The sequence below is a fragment of the Oreochromis aureus genome, linkage group 8 (assembly GCF_013358895.1).
Source record: "Oreochromis aureus strain Israel breed Guangdong linkage group 8, ZZ_aureus, whole genome shotgun sequence".
Taxonomy (NCBI): domain Eukaryota; kingdom Metazoa; phylum Chordata; class Actinopteri; order Cichliformes; family Cichlidae; genus Oreochromis; species Oreochromis aureus.
In genome coordinates this window covers 7,841,035-7,861,341 of record NC_052949.1, presented here as the reverse complement: position 1 = coordinate 7,861,341, position 20,307 = coordinate 7,841,035, and the positions used below count along the sequence as shown (strand labels likewise).

Sequence of the window (20,307 nt, the reverse complement as noted above, 5' to 3'; positions counted from 1 at the left end):
CTCTGGAATTTTGGCAGTTTGGAGAGTCAAGTGTTTATTGTTGCAAGTGTGAAATAAATCTCTGGATGTGATTTTTTTTCCTTTAGATTCCAAACATTTGCATACTGTAAAATCACTGTGGAATGCATTGACCCTGGCAGCTCATTTTCACTGCCTCTCTGGCAGAGAGGTTTAAGTAAAGCCAGTTTATTCAAAACACATGAACTGCATTCAACAGACTAAGCCTCGGCTTCAGACTTGCAGTAAAGACGTCTTTTGATGTAGCCACATCAGTACACTGTGAACACAAACGTAGACATTTGCAAGAAGAAAAGTGTGGTCTGACATTTCCAACTTATCACATCAGGTATCAGGTTTCCTTTGTGTACACGTGCAGTGGCTTGGTCTTTGGAAACAGCTTACTAAAATTGTCATGGACTCTGCTTTTATGTCATCAGCCAAAAGATTGCTTCTGATATCCTTCGTTCCTTGTGTAACCTTAATTTCTGCTCTCTCTATAACTCTCTGCAACCTTCAACATGTTGTTTAGATATTGGGTGAGCATAACAGGGCCATATCATAAACCAGCTCGCTTTCCATTGCAACCACTAAACATGAAATTTAGCTTTTTCACAGTCCCTGAGAGGAGTTGTAACTAGATGGCAGTCCAAGCCAACAGACACTCATTATCCCCTGCAAAATGTGAGCTATTGCGCGCAGCTTGTGTAGGAAAGACAACCCCGGCTATGTCATTCTTACTTCATGCTTTTATCGTTGACGAAAAACACCACACTAACTCGAACGCCTCCACAGAGCACCTTTTACACACTCGTAACTGTTAAAAGCTGCAGCTGCATAAGGATCAGTTACATTCTTTATCTCACCTTATAGAGATTTTGTGAGTGAGAACTATAAACCTTCAGGCTTGTGCTGCTCACGAGAGGCTTCTTGTGATTCTGTAGTCATTTTTATCTCTTTTTTTGTCTCCAGCTTTGGCTTCAAATTAATTTTCTTGCAGCTGTTAACAGATGTTGAAAGAAAAAGGGGATTGTAATTATTAAATGTCTGCAGAGGGGAGGTTACATAAAACACCAACGTAGTGAGAAAGCGGCCAAAACCATAAAGCCATTGTGCTCCAACGAAGGAACCAAGAAAAATTACTGGCAGACAGATTTGTAAGCAATGGCCAAGAAATTTCTGGTTAAATCGCTAAATCTTATTTAGTGGTTAAGAAACATAAACACCTTTTAAAAGGGGTAAGAAAAAATGATTAATTAGCAATAAAGTTACGTAGTGAACACAAATGAAGGAGAAAAAAAACTCAAAACTGGACAAGAAACTCCTTTGGCTCCTTACTTCTGCCAAATGTTGGAAAAATTTGAAACTTTAAATTGTGAGTCACTAAAAACCTCTTATTATAACCAAAAGGAAATACTTGAGAAACACATGTGTATCTTGGAGAATTTGTTAATTCATATCAGTCCATAAAGTCGCCATTATTTCTGAGAAAAGTTGTCTGTGTTCGCTTCATTTTTACTCCTCCATATCAATTCCAGACTTTAAGAAATGCAAATCAGACACGTGAGTCTTCGCCAAACAGATGTGTCACAGTTAGTCTTGCTGCAATTGGAAGGAAAAAATATTACAGAAATGTTAAACATGGCAGACCCAGGCATGAATGTTTCTGGGTGACTTGTAATGCGTTTCACTTTGCGTCTGTCTATATGATGCTGTATTTTGTTTTATACACTAAGGAATGTCAGTAGTCAAAAAAACCACTTGCCTCATATGGGACAACGGTTTTCGATTCCCGACTCATCCAGCTTGGCACGTTAAAATAACGGCCCACGCACTGAAACAATTATGGGAATAATGTGGGGTGTTTTAACAGCTGTAGACTGGGGGAAGGCAGGGCGGGAGGCTGCGGCACTCGATGAATCGGAATATGACAAGAGACAAGAGACCTGTCTTAATGCTTAGCAGCATCTCACTCACCGCTGGCAAAAAAAAAGGTTAATTTTAATATGGAAAAATTTGGAACTGATAGATTGGTTGAGTTATTTCAACCAGGCACTGAGACATCTTTGGCTCAAAAGAAATGAGGTGGCCTGGATTTATTAATAGTTTTAATAAGTATATAAAGTCTTTTTTAAGTTATTTTGAAATACTTCGGGTTATAACCTTCTGTCTGGAGAGATATATACGATATTTTGATTTTTATAAGCCCTCTTTAGCTTTGCTGAACTTTATAGCGAGTTTCAGCTAAATGTAGAGCCGTAAGACTCACAGAATATCTTCCAGTTTTTGTCTTTCAGTCTTGCTCATTCATTTATTCTGGCTTTTGTGTTCCTGTAATTTATGTTCAGACCGACTCCAGCCTGCCTTGCACTGAAGCCTGCTGTATCACCTGATTTCCCTGCCACTCTGCTCACCTGTTTCCACTCTACTAATCAGCACACTTGGTATTTATATCCTGAGCTCACTAATTCACTGTTTCTGCTTTCTCGCTTGTTTTTATTCTTTCTCTCTTTTCTTTTTGGCATCTTTGTTTTTAAACATGCTTTCACTATAGATGTATACCTCTGGCTTTTCACTGTCATTGTATACTGTCTAACCAGACACGGTAAAAAAGTGAGCCTACAGATAGACACATTAGTGGCTGTCAAAAGTATTCGCTCATCAGGAATACCACACAATAACAAACAACAAACAAACAAATAGGGTTTAATATGAGAAAGCCTGGCTTGCAGTCTCTGTTCTAATTCTTCCCAAAGGTGTTTTATCAGGTTGAGGTCAGGACTCTGTGCAGGTCAGTCAAGTTCTTCAACACCAAACTCACTCATCCACGTCTTTATGGACCTTGCTTTGTGCAGTGGTGCACAATCATGCTGGAACAGGAAGGGTCCATCCCCAAACTATTCCCACAAACTCAGGAGCATTAAATTGTCCAAAGTGTCTCAGTATGCTGAAGCATTAAGAGTTTGAGTGGAACTCGGGTGGCCAAGGTCAACTCCTGAAAAACAACCCCACACCATAACCCACCCTCCACAAAAAACTTTCCAAGTATCTGACAACTGCCAGATAAACGGTCATCTATCAGATAGCCAAAAGCATGATCCACCACTCCAGAAAACACATCTCCACTGCTCTAAAGTCCAGTGGCAGCATGCTTTACACCACTGGATCCAACACACATTGCACTTGGTGATGTAAGGATTGGATGCAGCTGCTCAGCCATGGAAACCCATTCCATGAAGCGCTTTATACACTGTTCATGAGCTAATCTGAAAGCCACATGAAGCCTGAAGTTCTGTATCTACTTACTCATCAAAAAGTAGGCGGCCTCTACACACTATGCACTTCACCATCTGCTGCCACCACAACCCATTCTTTCACAAGTGTTTGTAGAAGTCTGCATACCTAGTTCATTTTATACACCTGTGGCCATGGAGGCGATTGGAATACCTGAACTGAATTATCTGGATGGGTGAGTGAATACTTTTGGAAATCATCATTAGTCATCTGAGAGAAAAGTCGAGGTAAAAATACATATTGCACCGGGTGAAGAGAAAGAAAAAATGTGATGCATCCAAATGGCAAAAGAATACTTGTGGATTTAATGAAAAAAAATTCTTAGGAAGAACTCTCATACATGTATTTATACAGTATTGCAAGTAAGCATTTTCAAGCAAAGCAAATAAGCAGTTTCAAGCAGTGTGCCATTAGTCTTCACATTAATAGAGGCTTGTCTTTAATATCATGTTATATAGACATGGAACTAGGATTGACCTTCTCGTTATCTTTTAGCAAGAAGTGATAAGGAAAAAATCCCAATATGTCTAATTCTGGCACAGTGCTGACTACACAAAGGCTTGGTGTCTGTCTTATGGGTGCAATGACTCTGCCAGCAAACATAAGTCAAACCTACACTCATTTTCTCAAACAAAATTATGCTTGATGTTTTGACTTGGGGTCTACAGTGTGTTTCAAACACCAGTGTTAGCATGCAGGGTGACAGTTGTTGATAAAACAGCCTTTTTAGTCTTTCACCTTTACCCCTCAAGATTATCCTGACTGGTCTAAGAGTTTAACTCGCTCCTTTCAAGTCAAAAGCTCACCTGCCCTCAAGTTGCAAAAGCTCTACTTTTATCAAACAACTACCCCTCTGGTGGCCATGGTCCGCCTCTCACCACGAACCTCTGGGAAAAACACATAATACACACTCGATGACCCAAAACATCTGCTGCTAATATGGGTCAGTTTTATCCCCAGGTCTTCTAAAAAATAATCCCACGCATGACAACTTAGTAAAAAACACAAATGGCATGAATCAACTGCACTGCGTGTTATTTTCCAGCACTTGTATCAACATGCTAAGGCACCCACTGAGCTGTGAAGTATCTAAACTAGAACACCCGTTGCTTCTCCTCAGCTCCAAAAATGGCTCTTCCTAGGCCAGGGTCAAACGAGGAGAGAGTGAGAAGCCCAGAGAGTATTTACTGTACAAACAACAGTCGAGTTATCGTGTCTGGAAAATGGTATTTGTTGTGACTGTTTTTCGCTGGGTTATAGGAAGTTGATTTAACTGCAGGACCAATCATCAGGGATTATTTCACAGGTTTCCTGAACTGCTTCAGTATTGTGGCAATTTATCTTGCTGCTAACGTGAGTTAGAAATGTGTTGCTGTGAAATAACCTCCTATAGAAGAGCCTCATCCATCAGATTTTCCATTTCAGAATCAAAATCCACCAATAAAGGCTCCCTTAAAAGTGCGCTCTCGCTGCTGGTGGCCTTTTCTTATCAGGTACCGTAACTTCTCCAAACAGTGAGAGCCCTGTCTCTATCGGGGAGCAAACATCTGTACTTGACATGACCGAGTGGCTAATTGTTTGTCAGGCTTTGAATTTGAACTATGAAGAAAGCACTGATATAGATGTCCATTAGCCATCCCAAACGTTCTCCCGCTGTCAGTGTGGTTTAAAAAATTAGAGCTGTAAATAGAAACAGTTGGTATTGTAACCAGCCACCACTCAAGTACTCACTGAAGCAGAACTGCATCCAGCACAAGACCTCTAATCCTCCACTGCAGCTCTGGGCTCACTTAAGTGTATTATTCTTCTTCTGTGGTGCATGAAGACCTTTGTAGTCTGTGTTACAATTAATTTTCTATTCGTCTTGTGGCAGGAAGGAGACCCAGATGCCATTTTTCCTAAACTTTTCCTCTGTGAATTGCCTTCTTGTTCCAAGGTGCCACTCCACCCCCTCTCCCCAGACAATATTGCGTCTACTGACCTCTAAATAGGGAAGCTTTATGCAGTTGACCTTTGACTTTTACGTCTCTGCATTTATGTCTGAGAAAATAGTGAAATTATGACACTTAACACTGTCGCCTACAAGTGTCTGGAACAGCTCTGTGAAGACTGAGGGCCATTGAGAGCACAGGTCAATTCAAGACACCTTTCATTTTGGTTTAATAACCGTGCACTGAAACGCAATCGCGCTGACATGCAATGTAAGCCCACATAGAAGTGGGCTGGAAATCCTATTCGGTGGTTGCAGTGGTTATTTACATTAATATACACATGAAGCTTGCAGTAATTTAAAGATGTCTCTCATCAGTTCCTTAAGTTAACACAAACCACCTTACCAAAGACTGAGAGTCAGTTAAAAACACACAGATTGACTGGCTGACACACACAGGCTTGAAGATTTCTATAAATGGAGACAGTTGGCCCCCCAGAGGACGAGCGCCATAACTCAGTGGTACCTTAAAATACTAGTAAACGTAATACATGCCATAGCCTCTGCTGTAAAAGCACTAGTGTGTTTAATTAAAGCTGTTTCTGTTTGTTTTGCATTTGTCTTTAGTATAAAATAGAACTTGCAGAGGGAAAATAATCTCTTTGCAATTATCACAATACATTCCAGATGTCACGTTATAACAGCAGATGGTCTCGCAGGACAATCAGTCAATTCATAAATGGGAAACAAAAGTTTCAACTTAGTTAGACACACACAAAATTTAGAGCGAGGAGGAAAAAAAAAGTCTCTGCGTCTTTCACAGTCCAACTGTACAATGACCGTTTAAATGGAGTGACCGGTACATGAGGTGTCGCTCATATCAGTGCACTACGACATGTGTTAACACTGAGCCCTCTGTGAGTAACAACTTTGCACAATCATCTGTTGGGGTTTAGCCTTGTATATGAGAAGCCAGAAGCCAGCAGTAGCCTCTTTGATCATCTTCCTGATGTGCGGTCATGGCGGTTTCACCCTACTCTTTTTTGGCTCAATCAAGGGGGCCTTGATATCGCACGGTCCAACATCCAGAAAACAAGAACCTGCTCACTGAGGAGGCACCACAGAGAAGCAGTCAATGAGCAATCAGATTCCCTCTTATCTATTTGGCTTGGCTGGATGCGGCCGTTAATCAGTCCCATATCTCAGTAATGGTGTTCCCGTTAATTGCCTCCCTTCACTGTGGCTGTATTCCCTTTCGCTTATGATCTCTATCTGCAAATGAGGTCAGAAAGGCATATGGATCTTGTTTCCAGCCTGGCTTCGTTGGATGCTAACAGGGGACGGTTGGAAAGAGTGCTGGCCGTGTGGCCTGGCATTTAAAGCTGTCCTGAGATCAAGGCACTTGTCATCGCTCCCATGTGTTGATGTCACTACTCTGTTGGAACTTGAACTTATTCATAAAGATCCTTGTTTAACCCCAAATTTCATTCTCCAACAACTTTTCTTTTCTTCCTTTTTTGTTTTTGTTTTTTTTTTTTTTAGGTGCAGCAGTGCATGGCTGTATGTCTCCCTCAACGGGGACACTTGGAAACCATTTTTATCATGACTCAGTTCCCCATGAGAATGACGTGATTTGTATATTCATTGAGCTTTTGCATCTGATGCCCATATTGCTAGACTTAGTAACGCAGCGATATCTGACTGGCTCCGGGGCAAGTCAGCCACCCGTCTGAGTTACATGCAAATACAAAAGTAAAGCAGATTGTTATTTTCTTAATCACATTCTGTACCATGACTGACTTGGCCTGCAAAGATGGTACTATTTAAGATGAAGTTGGAAGCTCAAACCTGCTGCTGACACAGCATGACAACGTTTGAAAAATTAATTTGACAAATGAACTATGATGCAAATATGCACCTTTGGAGATGCAGATCCATGTAGACTGATGTCAGCTGGGGCACACTGAATTGCCTTTTGTTGCCTTTTCCCCCACTTCCAATCCTTCCAACCTTTTTTTTTCTTTTAACTTTGAGCGTCTTACATGTCATTTCTTTCCCGCTTCTCCTTGTGCATAAATAAACCTGTACCCTCCTCTCCCCAAGCCAACTCTAGGGCCAGCTCAAAGGAGCAGAAGGTCTAGGAGCATTCCTGCATGAAGACTTTCCTCTTTTCTAACTTTGTTTTGATTTTACGCTTGTTATCCACCCCTACAGCTCTGACGCTCCTGGACAAGAGGCTCCATACCTGATGAAACAAAAGGGAGGTTGTGCTGCCTGATGAACCTAAACTCAGCTTGTGGGGGTTCGGTTAAGTGCAGGAGGAAAAAAGGAGGGAGAGCCATTCTCCCCAGTTCTCTGCAGACCAAATCAAATTATCTGCAGAGCGCTCATGAAAGAAGAGATTCCCCAAAGTGTTACCAAGACCGTTCTCCTCATAACCCCTTTGTTATTCAAAGGTGCCCAGCTGTTGTGCCGCTGCTCTTAAAGCAGAGGACCTTCTCTCCCTGATCTTCAACCCTCGTGACTTCTAATGATGCCCTCGAGGCACCATGGCCTAGAGGGCAGGTGGCAGGGTGAAAGGTCTCTCTGGATAGGACAAACTCTGCTCACTCAGCTGGTTTACCTCTTTTGAAGCATTACAGAAGCTACAAAAGATATGTTGCTTAATTTCTTCTTTTTTTTTTTTTTGAGACTGATAAACTAAAATGGCCAGTGGTGATGTGAGTGACAGGTGAAAGTATAATAAGCTGCTGGAATCTGAGACTTTCATAATTTCATTGGTTTTTACTTTTTTAACTCTTTTTTTTTTTTGACACAGTCTAAGTACAAAACCAAATTAAAGTTAGAAATAATCCCTCTTCTTATTAACTCAGCCTTTATAAATAGTATGCAAAAACCGTACATTTTCTAAAGGAAACAAAATGTAATTATTTAAGAAAGTTAAAGTGATGATAAATGTAATTGTTACAAAAAACTCAAGCATACTGCAGAACTAGTCTTTAATACGCCTTTGTCGCTGTTCAACCACCTATCACATGATACAATACTGACCTCTAGTGGAATTTTAATGAAACAACATATTTCAAAGTAAGGTTCATTGGATAAACAAATCTGCAAAGCATGTATTGTGCAGTGCTCAACATTTATTGATGCACATTTTGTAATGTATGCCTCTTGGACAGTTTTTGGTCAGTGCTTTGTGTGACCTCCCGCTTTGCTTCCACCAGTGTCACTGAGCAGGCTGAATCCTTTCCACTCAAAGAGTTAATCCTGGATAAACTGGGACTAGTTTTTATGTAACATTTTGGATTTATTTGTGATCTTATGAAGATGTATTGATAAGTCTATGGCCACATTTTGATTGGCCTGAGTGTGTAAAGACTATAAGGTTCTTCTTGTGTTCCCAGGGGCAGTGGAAACCTCTCTGCCTTGTGGTTTGTTTGTCATATGTTCAGTGACAGTTCGTTTCACAACTGGGACACAGGTCTTGGCCCTGCTGGGATGACCATCATGCGTTTCCTGCAGTGAACACATGTGCACGCTCCGTTTTGGAGATGAGTGCAGAGAAGCCTTAGCTGTGTGAGGACCCCACAAATCTCTCAGTCTAGCGTTGCTCTCCATGTTGATGCTGACTTCTTCCGTGCACTGAGACCTCAGGATAGTGTTAACCCGGAGGTGGATGCAGTCCTGTGTCAGAGGATGATGAAGGCCTCTCTTCTTTATCCGTTCAGTTGCCGCATTCTCGCTAAGCTTCACTGACTGTTTAGCAATCTCGCCGCACACTCTGGCTGCGAAGAAAAAAAATTCACTTACAACACAAATAAACTAATTTTAAAGTATATTTTTTCTTTCACCTTGAGCATGCTTACGTTGTATTTGGCATTTAACGGGGGAGGACAGGATGTGGGTCCGGTAAAGCCGCTCACCTCTCTCTGGCTTCATACAGTTATAGCTGTGAATCTTTTGGGTGGTTGAAGGCAACTGTGCCACGTGATCTCCCCCAGGAGTGGAAAGAGGAAACTTTCTGAGAGAAGCTGCAGATTTCTCAGAAACCAAACTATCCTGTGGCATCACATCACAGTGGTCTGCCCGTGAGGAACTGGCATAATCCCAGAACACTTTGGCAAACTGGAAAAGCTTCACGCTGTATATCGTGTTCACTAATATACTAAGGAACATTATTGAGAAAAAATATAAGATCAAGCTAGAGATCGCACTAAGAAAAATTGTGTAATAAGAAAAAAATAATCAAGCTCATGCAAGTCATCCGACTCACCTTTGGTCAAGGAAGTGCAGGGACAGGAGACGACCTGTTCCGGTCTCTGCTGTGATCTCTCTCAAACAATCACCAGTGAGGAAATTAAATATGCGAATCTTTCCATCCACACAGCCAGTAATAACACGAAGGTAGACCAGCGTAAGAGATTTTACCTCCCTGCAGAACAATCAGAAGTATTCCTAGTAAGATCACATTTAAATTGTTCTACATGGCAGCTTCAAAGGTTGCATGCTTACTTTTGGTGGCTGAAGGTTATAAGACACTTCTCAACATTATGGTTGATGCTCCACACCATGACCTTGCCAGCGCAGTCCCCAGATAGAAGGTGCCAGTCGTCAAGGAACAGGCACTTCACTGCGCTCCTGTGGGCATCAATCGTCTTGTGGAAGATGGGACATTCATGAACAACATATGGACAAACAGAAATGTTTCATCAGCTTCAGACGACACAAAGTTTCCTGTATTTGATTTTCCTCAAATGTTTCTCACCCGGAGCAGTGCTGCATTCTCCATGTCCCATATTTTGACAAGGCCCCGTGTACAGCTGCTGTAGATGGTAGTTTTGCTGACCTTTACACACAGGACAGGACTGGGGTGCTTGAAATTAAAACCATTAAAAGGCTTCCCGGTCTGCAGACACCACACTGGTAAAGCAATGGTTAATTTCAGCTTGCTTACATATGAAAATGTTAACAGGTATTTTTTTTTCTGAGGGTAAAAACATGACAATATACATACACTACACTGATTTCAATATACATATTTCCATCCACACGACAGATGTAAACGACGGCCAAAAATAATGGGAGAAAGATTAAGGAAAAGCTAACCTATAAAAACTGTTTTCAGCAGTTCTTTAAAAGAAACCACAGCTCACAGACCCTGATCAGCTGATCCACTGCTGTTTTAAGGTCTCAGTAGCTCTGCTATGTACACAGCAGCCCGGCCGTGGAAGGTTTGATATGTTATAAATAAAAATTTTAAATGGACTGAATTTCACTGGAAACTCGTAAAGGAGAGCGAGAACAAGAGTGACATGCAAGCGCTGGCTAGCAGCTTAGATGCTGCATTATTGTCCAGTTGAAGATGGGTATAATTAAAAGAAACACTGACAATATTTTAGATGACATAAAATCTTTTCTCCACAAATATGAATGCAGGTATGTCTTAAATGGTTGGTTTGCGTTTGGGTTTATCCAAAATACCTAAAAGAAACTCACTGATTAAGATAAGACATACGAATTGCTTCTTAGACAAGACCAAATGTGACAATTTCTCAACAGGAAAATGAAAATTTGTGATAAATGTGTTTTTTGTTTTGTTTCTATTAAAGACAACGTGTGGTTATATTTACTCATGTAAATGTGAGCTCATGTAAAGATGGTCTATACCGATCAATGGCTGCTTACCTTTAACTGCACAGTCTTTAGCTCCTGAGACAAGTTTATCAGCATCAGCATCCAGACAGTTGACGGTGCCAGTGTGACCGTACAGCGCCATGTCACACCGGTCTGTCTTCAAATTCCAACACCTGAAAGTGTGATGACATGAAAACTTCAAAACACAATCAATTAAATCAGATTCATTCACGCAAATGCATTGTCGTCAGCATCTTCTGCATAATCAATTATTACCTACTCACAGAATTCTACTCATAAATTAGATGATTTTTCACCTGATACTCGCGTCAAAGCTCGCGGTTATCAGCAGATCTCTGTCCTCACAGAGCAGCACGGCCCGAATGCTTCCAACGTGTCCTTTCAGCACCGACACGTCTTCTGTTTCTGATGACACATAAAACAGACGCACCAAACGGTCCTTTGAGCCAGTGGCCAGCAGCAGTCCTCCTCTATAGTCCAACACCCGATAAGGATCTTCGCTGCAAAAACACATAAGCGCACACCTCTGAATCACATCAGTCATATTAGTAGAAACATTTTCTCATTCCTGTTTTCAGAGCTTATTTGGGCACTATGAAAATTATAATAAAATAAAATAAAGGGAACTCAACACTCACTTGTCCAGAAGCACTTTGGTAAAATATGCACCGCAGTAAACATTTCGCTCTTCCATTTGCACTGCTGTGGTTCTGATGTTTGCATAAGCGGATTTAAATGGCTTGAGCTGCAAAACCAACCAAATAAACACACAATCACTGTGTTGAATATTCCGGGTGATTCCAAAAGCTGATGTTTACTGTGTAGAGGGTACGACTCTGTGAAACCTTGTGGACAGTAGAATAAATATCTTCTTCCTTGTCATCCTTTACTGGTACAGGGATTTCAACAATGTTGGCATAAGTAGGACTCACTAAATTAACACTGCTGAACCCCTGTAACAGATCAAAAAAAAAGATTAGCACTGATTAGATTTTTTAAAATTATTTTAAAGAAGTCTGATTTTTTTTTAAGTATTTTCATTACTTAAAACCACTATAAATATTTATATAATTTAATGTAAAAAAAAATGTCTCAACCTCTATCATGGAAAAAATTTGGCCCTGAAAATTTCTTCTGAATTTCATTTCCTCCGAGGTTTCCTTCGCAAGGAGCTCCCAGTACTGACAAACTGCCGTGCAACGAATCAAAGTATACTCATCTAACATTCCTACAAAACACACACATGCATACAGCATTGCACCTTTTCAATTTAACATTTACTGTATATTTAGTAAATGCAGTGCACACGTCACAAATTCAGGCTGCAGTGGTGCAGCAGTATGCAAAGACTTGCCTAATATCCTCTTGGAGAGATCAACAGGTAGGCAGCTTATGAAGTCTCTGTGTCGGCTGACCCCAGACACAGACTTGGAGGATCCCGGCACTACCATTAGAGCAGGGTCCTCAGCCTCCTCCTGATTGTCATGATTGTTATTGTGGTTACTTACTGAAAAGATAAGACATACCTTACATATCCCAAAAATTAGGAAATTCATTTGTTGGTGTGTCCAAAATTTAAACATAACCCACAGCAAAAAAATAAATAAATAAAAATAAAATAATAATATAGGTTATATCACAAGAAAATAAAACCCAATTTTTCAGGATGGGGCTAATTTAAATACAATAAAATAAATAAGTAATATCTAATACTTTGGAAATTACAATATAACAGTAAATAGATCAATAATTTAAAATGCAAATAACATGCAATAAGTAAATTAATAAAGATAATAATAAATCATCAATAAAAACAGTTAGAATTAAATAAAATCTGAATATGATACAAGAAAATGGCTCGGAGGGGAATGTTCCTATTGTAATAAAATACTAGTAACCGTACAAGTCAAAATTGCAAATGGGTTTAATTTCCTCAAGCATTATCAAATCATCTTCTTTTTCTGCAAATCATCTCACTCTCTCTCTCCACGTCCTCCTTTACTACAAATATGAATCTTCTCTGTGGTCTTCCTCTTTTCCTCCTGCCTAGCAGCTCCATATTCAATATCCAATAAAACCCTCCTCTCTACATGTACAGACCCTCTCAGCCTGCTTTTGTTTCCACGGTGCTTTACCTTAGCTGGACCAACCCACCTTTCTTCTCTTCATCCTCTTCAAAGAAGAGAAAGGCAATTGGCCCAGGTGGCATATTTGTAGAGGAATGTTTATTGAATGGCTCCAAATAGCAGCGATGTGATTAGACTTCTGTTAAGTAAGGTAACCCTGAGGTAAACGATAACTATATGGAGACTAACATTGGAGTCATTATGGGAGAAGACAACCCTTGTAACGCAAAGCTTATAGACCAAGAATTTGCTTTTACTATAATTTTATATATTCTATAACTGTATATGTGTCGTTTGGTGGCCTCTAGTGGTCCATAGTGAGAATTGCAGTGCAGTGGAACCCAAGTCCTTTCCCACTCCTGTGATCTTACCATTAAACTCCAGGAATCCACTTTTTTGTCTGACCAGGAGCACGTTGGTTAAGTTGGCGACCATCCGTAAAAGTTCGGAGTCACACAGTGAAAAAATACGGCAAACGTAGCTTGACTTGACCCAGTCCGGACTGCTGCTGAACCACTTCCAGATTTCCTTCACGTTCACTCCCAGGGGTTTTCCATCGTGACCTTGGTGGGAAGAGCGGAAGGGGTGTTCCTGAGGTGTGATGGGGCTTCTTGACCTAGCGTAGGTGTGGAGAGTCCACAACGTCGCGCCACGCAGCACACCTTGGATGCTCTCGAGGACTTGGACGCTCCTGCAGCGTAAAAGGAGCGTCAGCACGAACCTCCTCTTGAACTCATCCGACACCTTCCACAGACACCGACTGGAACCCGGAGGTTTGGAGGCAAAGACGCAGGTCGGACACATACCGCACATACTGACGCATCCCTCCGTTGTTTTGGTGCTGACTTCCTCTGCCGAGGCATTAACGGACTTCATGTCGACGCTTTCAGTAGTTTCCTTTACATTCACCACGTCCGCGCCAGGCAACATTTTTTTTCCTCTTTAAACATCACAACGAACACAAACATGCAGAGACAATTCAACTGGTTGCCATGCAACAAGTTCAGCGCGTCGGCAGCTGAATGGATGCTCGCGCGGGATTGTAGGCGAGACAGTTTATTAGGTACATAAAACAACAAGGTGGGCACTAAATCCAGGAGCCTTTAAGATTTAAATGCTTAGTGTGTCCTGGAGTGATTTACAGAGGTGCTGGCTTATCATCATTAATGTTATTATTATTATTATTATTATTATTATTATTATTATTATTATTATTATTATTGTTATTGTTATTGCTGTTCCTGCTGTGGTAGTTGTTTCCTTTCAGAGACGTAAGGTAAAATAATAAGATAAAATATATTTTTCTTATCATCCCAGACGTTGTTTAACCAATTTTTGTTTTGAATGCTGTAAACGGTAATTTGTCAAAGTATAACGATTCAGTAAAATGAACTGTAATATGACAAAGGAAATGGCTTGATTAAACATGAAAAGAAGCTCGATTAAATTTGAATATAAAAAACAACAGGAAAACATAACGTGAAAATCTGAATTTTATAGAGTAAAAACCTCAAGTTTAAAAAAATTAAGAAATTAAATAAAACTCTGTAAAATGCAAATATTTTAGTTTAATAATAAAATGAAGTGTCTTTATAAAGAAAATTAGCTCAAATTAAATCAAGGGTGGCACAGTGACGGTGGCTGGGTGGTTTTGTGTGGAGTTTCTCACAATCCAAAGACATGCATGGGATTAGGTTAAGGTGATTAAATTAAGGTGGTTTTAATCTGAGTGTGAAAGGCTCTCTGCCTCTATTTGTTTTTTGTTTTGTTATTTGTTTGTTTTTCAAAACAAATACATTCAGAAATAAATAAGCATAATCCAAAAAGTGTCCAGGTGTATTGAACTCTTGTGATAATGTTTTTGGAGAGTGTCAAATACATCTTCAAAGATTAATAAAGGGGGGTTTTCCGCAAAAAAAATAGAGTGCAAAAAAATGTAGAGAACCCAGAGGGGTATACCACAGAAAAGGAGGAGGGAACTTAAAATTTAAAAATGTATTTTCACTCTTAATATAGTCTACAGTATACACACACTATATACACACTCATGCCCTTTTGCACCAGGTTCAGTCACCTAAGATCACCTAGCTCCCTCTATAATTCAAACTTCCATAATATGGCTCAGGAGAGTTGCGAATTTAAATAAGAGGTCTGAGAAAAATTTTTAGCCCAGGTCAGAACTAACCCAAAGCATATTGTGAGGGTATATAAATGTTAAGGCCATGAAATGGTTAATCTTAAAGTGAGCTTCGTAGTCTCTTTCAGAGGAAAATAAAAAGAACCGTGCGCCGCCCGGGAATCGAACCCGGGTCGCAAGAATGGGAATCTTGCATGATACCACTACACCAGCGGCGCCGTTGTTAACGATGGTGATAGAAAGCAATTTATTGGTGTGAAGCATGGTCGAGTTCTGAACTATTATGTGTATTTTTGTTTATAAACGCTCACCTTTTATATTACTGATATGTGAAAACGATAAAAGGAAGCGATAGTAGAAGGACAGCACATATCTGAAAAACGTCCCCACTTTTATTTGAAAAGAAGGAAACGTTTACTCTTATTCTGAAAGTGTGCTCTATTTTCTTCCGGGGGACCGTAGCTTAGGGTTCGGATACTTTAGTTTGTGCTTTCTAGTGAAGCGTCATGCGCTAACAGCGTAATCTTTCGTGTTTTGGACGGTAGTTACGAAACAACTCCAGAAATATAGCCGTTGAACGTCAGCTTGGTACAAAAATTCTATTCTTTATATATTATTAACTACACATGCATTAATGCCATTTGCCATGTTTTGTGGTGTGATAGCCACATTTTCGTTATTAGCTATCAGAGACTGATTTGATAGTACCTTTGCCACTGGTCCTCTTTTTTTATTTGTCTGTGTTAGTAATATAGCTGTAATGTTAAAGGCTAAAGAGCTTTAACGTGCTGAGATAATGTTAGCTAATGCTAGCTGTAGCTTCATGTTACTATATTTTTTGAGAGTGTGCATGCATCCTGTGTAAGCAACTCCCGTAAAGACTGATCATTTCCACCAGCTATCCACAGTTTTTACTCATGACGGACAGAAGCAGCAGCGTGGAGTGGGTTGAGACAACCGAGGAGGTGGTTGTGACTGAGGAGTGCATTCCCACTGAAAACAACCCCCCTGCAGGTACACTATAATGACATTACAAATGACGTGGACATTCAGTGCTGTAATATAGCCTTTAAAATAGTTTCTTTGTTCCTCTAGGGATGCCAGTTTTAGAGCCAGCAGACACGCCAATACAGAAGTTACTGGACGCTGTGGGGCAGGGAGAAAACCCAGATGGTGACGATGGCTTTTGTAAGCAAACCCTATGTTTACTCTTGCTATTGCAGTTTAGGTACAACTAATATCCAGCCACAAGTATGCCACAAGCTTGTTCATCGCTACCAAAAGAGACTGGCCGAGCATGCTACAGGGCATTTAACCAAATAGGGGGGTTTAGGGTTTACATCTTTAAAAAACATTTCACCCTGGAAATCGAATAATTCAAATAAATGTTAAAAGTCAAAAATTAACTTGACATCCAGGCCCGTAATAAGTGTGTCAAAACTTCTGACCACAACTCTAGGACCATTTCTAAGTAAATATAATACACTTAAATGAAAGTCAAAGTGTTTTGCTATGGTCTTATTCAGTAGTCTTTAAACTTACTCATTTCAGTTTTCTATCCCATTAACCTTACCTCTCTGTCTGGTTATATCTTCTTTAGATTTTGATAGGGACGCACCTGTAGATCAGCACATCTCTTTCTGAGCCACACATTTTTGTCATTTGTAAACTACAGCTGAACTGTAGAATGTGTTAGATGGATGACTTAGCAGTGGTCCTCCCCATGAGGAGCTAACCTACACAAATATATGCACTGTTTACACATTCATTCAAGGATTTACTAATATTTAATAATAATAATGACAATATTTGACTGATAATTTGTCACTGTGGTATGTCCAGTAAAAATTACCCCAGGTAAGCCTTTTTCTTTGTTTTTCCTTGTTTTTACATTTTTATAGATTGCGAGGAGTGCCTGACTCTCTTCCAGGACCAGTGTGATCCTGACAACATTAATGGCCCATCTTTTATTCTCGACTTTCCAACAAACATGGGCGTCATGCAGAGGGCTCTCCTGACTCTGCCTTTTGGCCTGATGATAGGCAGATCTAGTATTCCCAGTGCAGGGATTGGGGTCCTAAATTATGGGCCTGCAGTGTCTCCTGGAATGCATTTTGGACCATTTGAGGGGGAAGTGACAACAAGGGAGATTGCCATGGCAAGTGACTTCTCCTGGGAGGTGAGCTGGGATGTATTAAACCCAAAGAATAAAAAAGTTTAAACCTCTTGATGCATATTTTGTTCTTTGTGTGTATTTTGTGAAAATATTCAAAATTTTCTGCAGATTTACAAAGATAAGGATGACTATGAGTACATTGATGCTGCCAAAGAATCATACTCAAACTGGATGAGGTATTTAATTCTTTTCTGTTGTTTCCTGTTGAATCACAAAACTCATTTTTAATTATATTATATAAAATAAAACACAGTTTGTACAACCAGTACATTATTAGAAAAAGCTTTTTTTTTTCCTCCCTCCTGACACAGGTATGTCAACCATGCCCGTCATAGAGATGAGGCAAATCTGTTGGCAGTCCAGTACAAAGGTAGCATCCTTTTTCACTGCTGTCGCACCATAAATACTGGAGATGAGCTCTTGGTGTGGCCCAGCAGCAAACTTCATGCCCACTTTAGTGATCCTTGGGCCCAGATGTGGTATTTCAAGTTGAATGCAACAGGTACCCTTACTTTGCTAGTCTCAATAGTCCATAAAAGTGACAGTTGTAAGAGCGATAGTCATGTAAAATTTTCCTGACTGTGTTATTTAAAAATTTGATTTATCGTTTGTTTGTTTTTTTGTTGATGTTTTCGCCTTTTTCTCCTAAAATGCAGAGAGTACTGTATCCGGTACAACTCAGATCTTCCTGTGCGCCCACTGTCAGCTGTCTTTCACCACCAAAGCCTTCCTCCAGCGACACACAGAATACTTTCACACACAGCCTGAAAGTGCTGAAGTAGCTGATGAAGAAAATCATGCCTCCAGTGCTACAGAATCATTGGTGGTACTGTCTGTTGATCCTGTTGAGTCTAAAACATGCGACGATTGCGGCAAGACATTCAAGCAAATACCTCATCTTAGGAGGCACAAGCTTTGTGTTCACTCCAACAAACGCCCCTATTGCTGCCCATATTGCAGGCGAAGCTTTAGCCAGGCATCTGGCTTAATCAGACATCAGTTAGTTCATAGGAAGCAGGCTGTAGGAAAAGCTCCCAATCAGAAGAAAGTCCTCAGCGACAAAGAGAGTGCAATGCCAGAGTCAGAACTTTTAAATGCAGGATATTCAGTTGTATCTGAGGAAATTAATGAAAATGAGAACCAGCAAGAAGCTATGGATACAACTGAGGCTCCTGATTCTTGTGCAGGTGAGTCAGAAACACTCCAGTCAAACTGTTCAGACTGTGGTAAGAGCTTCACAAAGGAATCATCCCTCAAAAAGCACAAGGTGACCGTCCATGAAAGGATACGTCCGTACGTCTGCACTGTTTGTCAGAAATGCTTCGGTCAGTACAATGACCTGACCAGACACCTGCAGCGTCACCAGAAACAGAGTAAAACAAAAATAAACAAGGATCCAGAGGACTCCAACATATTGCCCTTCAGCTGTGGCGAATGTTCACTGGCGTTTTCCTCAGTGGACGACCTTCAGCAGCACATAAATGAACATCACTCTGAGGAGAGCACAGCTGAAAATAACGAAGACGATGCAATGCCAGACGGTGAAAGCGTTGAATCGGTCCAGAATCCTCCCTCTCAGAGGCCTCAGAGATTTGGAGCTAGATTCAGAGTTTCTGCCATAACTAAGCTCATTGCGCCTAAACGAAGAGCTACCAGTCCTGCTCAGCCTGCGAGGAGCTCAGCTAACCCAGAGGCGGTTTCTGTCCGAAATGGGAAGTTAAAAAAATACAAATGGTTCAGCTGCAATCACTGTAAACAAACATATGGTAACCCAGATGACCTCAAAGCACATAAATGCACTTTGAGGCAGCACAGATGTAGCCAGTGTGGGGCAACCTTTAATAAGTCGGGTTTCCTGAAAAGACACGAGCAGATGGTACACATAGAGGCCAAATCTTACAGTTGCGATCGCTGCGGTAAGGTCTTCACTACATCTAGTAACCTTAAACAACATCAGAAGAGTAACGCTTGTATGAAGTATCACTGCACATCTGAGCTCTTCCCGTGCTCCTTCTGTCAGTTCTCTTTCACCATGAAGAGCTATCTTATTAAACACATCAAAAGGCACCATCCCGTCGAGTATCTTTCACACTGCGAGTCGGACAGCCTGACGGATCAGCTGGAGGAACAGGAGGGGGAAAAAGAATATACGTGTCCTCACTGTGGAAAGAACTGTATGACTGCCAAAGCTTTCAAATCTCACACTTGCTTCAGGCAAGTGAAGGTTTTGTACTTGTGCAACGACTGCGGAAAGGGCTTCACAAACCACTACGGTCTGAAACAGCACCAGCGCATCCACACGGGCGAGAAGCCATACAGCTGCCCTCACTGCAGCAAAAGCTTCTCTTACGTCGGTCAGCTCAACGTACATCTCAGGACTCACACCGGGGAGAAGCCCTACCTGTGCACCCACTGCGGGGAGAGCTTTCGGCAGTCGGGAGATCTAAAGAGACACGAGAGAAAGCACACGGGGGTGAGACCGTACAGCTGCCCCGAATGCAGCAAAAGCTTCAGCCGACCGCAGAGTCTCAAAGCTCACCAGATGCTTCACTTGGGACAGAGAATGTTCAAATGCACTCAGTGCGGGAAGAGCTTTTCCCGAAACTATCATCTCAGGAGACACCATCAGAAGATGCACATTTAGTCTAATCGCATTTTTTTTTTTTGAAGACTTTAAATTAAAAAGAAATACAGGAGCTTAAAAACTAAATTGCACTTTCCCGCTTGCATACTTGATGACTTATTGAATGTCCTGTACATAACATTATTTTATTTTTCTTGTAAAGCATTTAGTTAATTTTTTTCCAGTTAAAAAAGGAAAAACACAAACAAATACTTGTCTTTGAGTGTCAAACTGGACTAAAAAATAAACAACAACCAACTTAACCATCACTGTTGACCATTTATTCCACAAAACATACAATGCAAAGCATGTGCACTGTACAAGCCTTAATATTATGAAAATACTCATAACCATGCCTGTTTTTTT

At 40.7% G+C, this 20,307-nt stretch overlaps 2 protein-coding genes and 1 non-coding gene across 4 annotated transcripts; 1 reads left to right on the top strand and 2 right to left on the bottom strand.

The window, feature by feature from the left end:
* Positions 1 to 8,344: 8,344 nt before the first annotated feature.
* On the bottom strand, positions 8,345 to 13,881 carry fbxw10 (F-box and WD repeat domain containing 10). The gene is made up of 12 exons (XM_031760161.2): positions 13,377 to 13,881; positions 12,234 to 12,386; positions 11,977 to 12,107; positions 11,725 to 11,832; positions 11,518 to 11,624; positions 11,176 to 11,379; positions 10,910 to 11,031; positions 9,990 to 10,144; positions 9,737 to 9,879; positions 9,498 to 9,656; positions 9,148 to 9,389; positions 8,345 to 9,009 (listed from the first exon to the last, which is right to left on the bottom strand). Exons 1-12 carry the CDS (start codon positions 13,879 to 13,881, stop codon positions 8,603 to 8,605), a joined length of 2,436 nt encoding a protein of 811 aa, XP_031616021.2. The 3' UTR covers positions 8,345 to 8,602.
* Positions 13,709 to 20,190, top strand: prdm9 (PR domain containing 9). Of its 2 annotated transcripts, none has more exons than XM_039616317.1 (7): positions 13,709 to 13,798; positions 16,041 to 16,156; positions 16,238 to 16,330; positions 17,044 to 17,321; positions 17,427 to 17,494; positions 17,630 to 17,820; positions 17,975 to 20,190. In XM_039616317.1, exons 2-7 carry the CDS (start codon positions 16,060 to 16,062, stop codon positions 19,960 to 19,962), a joined length of 2,715 nt encoding a protein of 904 aa, XP_039472251.1. In that variant the 5' UTR covers positions 13,709 to 13,798; positions 16,041 to 16,059; the 3' UTR covers positions 19,963 to 20,190. The 2 variants fall into 2 exon arrangements, with proteins under 2 accessions (XP_039472251.1, XP_031616004.2); XM_031760144.2 differs by lacking the exon at positions 13,709 to 13,798 and adding an exon at positions 15,383 to 15,730 and having other exon boundaries at positions 17,975 to 20,188.
* Positions 15,290 to 15,360, bottom strand: trnag-ccc. Its single transcript has one exon. It is a non-coding gene; the product is annotated as a tRNA-Gly (tRNA).
* Positions 20,191 to 20,307: the final 117 nt, after the last annotated feature.

Coding starts and splice junctions, on each gene's coding strand:
- fbxw10 (XM_031760161.2), bottom strand. CDS start 13,881: ATGAAGTCCGTTAATGCCTCGGCAGAGGAAGTCAGCACCAAAACAACG. Junction 10,145..10,909: donor TAAAGACTGTGCAGTTAAAG/GTAAGCAGCCAT, acceptor TTGCTTTACCAG/TGTGGTGTCTGCAGACCGGG. Junction 9,010..9,147: donor CTGTATGAAGCCAGAGAGAG/GTGAGCGGCTTT, acceptor TTTTCTTCGCAG/CCAGAGTGTGCGGCGAGATT.
- prdm9 (XM_039616317.1), top strand. CDS start 16,060: ATGACGGACAGAAGCAGCAGCGTGGAGTGGGTTGAGACAACCGAGGAG. Junction 16,157..16,237: donor TGAAAACAACCCCCCTGCAG/GTACACTATAAT, acceptor TTGTTCCTCTAG/GGATGCCAGTTTTAGAGCCA. Junction 16,331..17,043: donor AGATGGTGACGATGGCTTTT/GTAAGCAAACCC, acceptor ACATTTTTATAG/ATTGCGAGGAGTGCCTGACT.